Here is a 988-nt window from a genome sequence, read left to right on the forward strand (position 1 = left end):
GCTCCCTCCCACGCCCCTGGAGGCGGCGGGGGTGGCGGGAGCCCGCGGCGGGCGGCGGATGGCGGCGGATGGCAGCGGGGAGCGGCCGCGCCGCATTCTCACCATGGCTGCGCTCTGCCGGGAAAGGACCGCTGCTTCCGGGCCGCCGTGAGATCCACCAACGCCACGGCCGGCGCCACGCGGCGCCCCCTATCGGCCCGGAGGTCCAGCGTCGGCCGATGCCGTCTGCACGGGCAGACGTGGGGCGTGTGACCGTGCCCCGCTGATGCGCTGCCCGTGCCGGGGGACAACGCGGGGGGGGGGAGCTCGGAGATTCCAGGTACCCTGGCTGCCCCGGGAGCCGGGTCGAGGGGAACACGCGTGCTGGTCCACTGCCCTCCCCTCGCCCACGGCCCCTCCCGGGGTGGAGCTGAGACCCCACGCAGCCTCCTGAACCCGACTCCGGGCCCGAGCGCCCGCTCCCGAAGGCAGATCGAGGGTGGAGCGGTCCCTGGTCGGGCTGCAAGGAGAGCCTGGTGTGTTCCCCGGGGTCCCCCTGGGCACCCCCCGCGCCCCGCCAGTCAGCCGAGTGAAGCGGCCCCGCACCGGGCGGCCCCCGGCGGGTCCCTGCAGCATCGCTCCCACAGCTGGGAGCGGGCGGGACAGAGGTCCCATCCTTGGGGGTGACACGATGGGGACACCGCTCAGGTGGCACCCCTGGCGCCACCGTAAAGTGGGGAGGAGGCACGGAAGCTGTGGGGCGTGTATCCTCCTCCCACCCTGGACCACTGCGGGGTTCCCCGCGGAGATGGAATCCCTTGTCGCCTCTTCGCCCTCCCCCCCCGAGCTGAGCGGGACAGGGAACGGGGCGCAGCCGGGGGCACAAGGATCCTTCCAGATTTTATTAGACAGCAGCCGGAGACCTCCGCCTGCCCGGTCCAGCGAGGCGGAAGCGTGTTGGGGGACGGGGGCGTGGCCCCCCCAGCCCCTTCCCACCCCCGCCCCGGCT

At 74.2% G+C, this 988-nt stretch overlaps 1 protein-coding gene across 1 annotated transcript in view; it reads right to left on the minus strand.

Annotated features, from left to right (window-relative positions):
- RPS4X (ribosomal protein S4, X-linked) overlaps positions 1 to 180 on the minus strand; it is a 4,570-nt gene extending 4,390 nt beyond the window's left edge. Inside the window, exon 1 of the mRNA XM_014955995.1 lies at positions 103 to 180. Coding sequence (XP_014811481.1) covers positions 103 to 105 — 3 coding nt within the window. The 5' untranslated portion in view covers positions 106 to 180. The remainder of the gene's footprint in view (positions 1 to 102) is intronic.
- Between the last annotated feature and the right edge of the window lie 808 nt (positions 181 to 988).

The sequence above is a fragment of the Calidris pugnax genome, unplaced genomic scaffold (genome assembly GCF_001431845.1).
Source record: "Calidris pugnax isolate Ruff unplaced genomic scaffold, ASM143184v1 scaffold281, whole genome shotgun sequence".
NCBI lineage: Eukaryota > Metazoa > Chordata > Aves > Charadriiformes > Scolopacidae > Calidris > Calidris pugnax.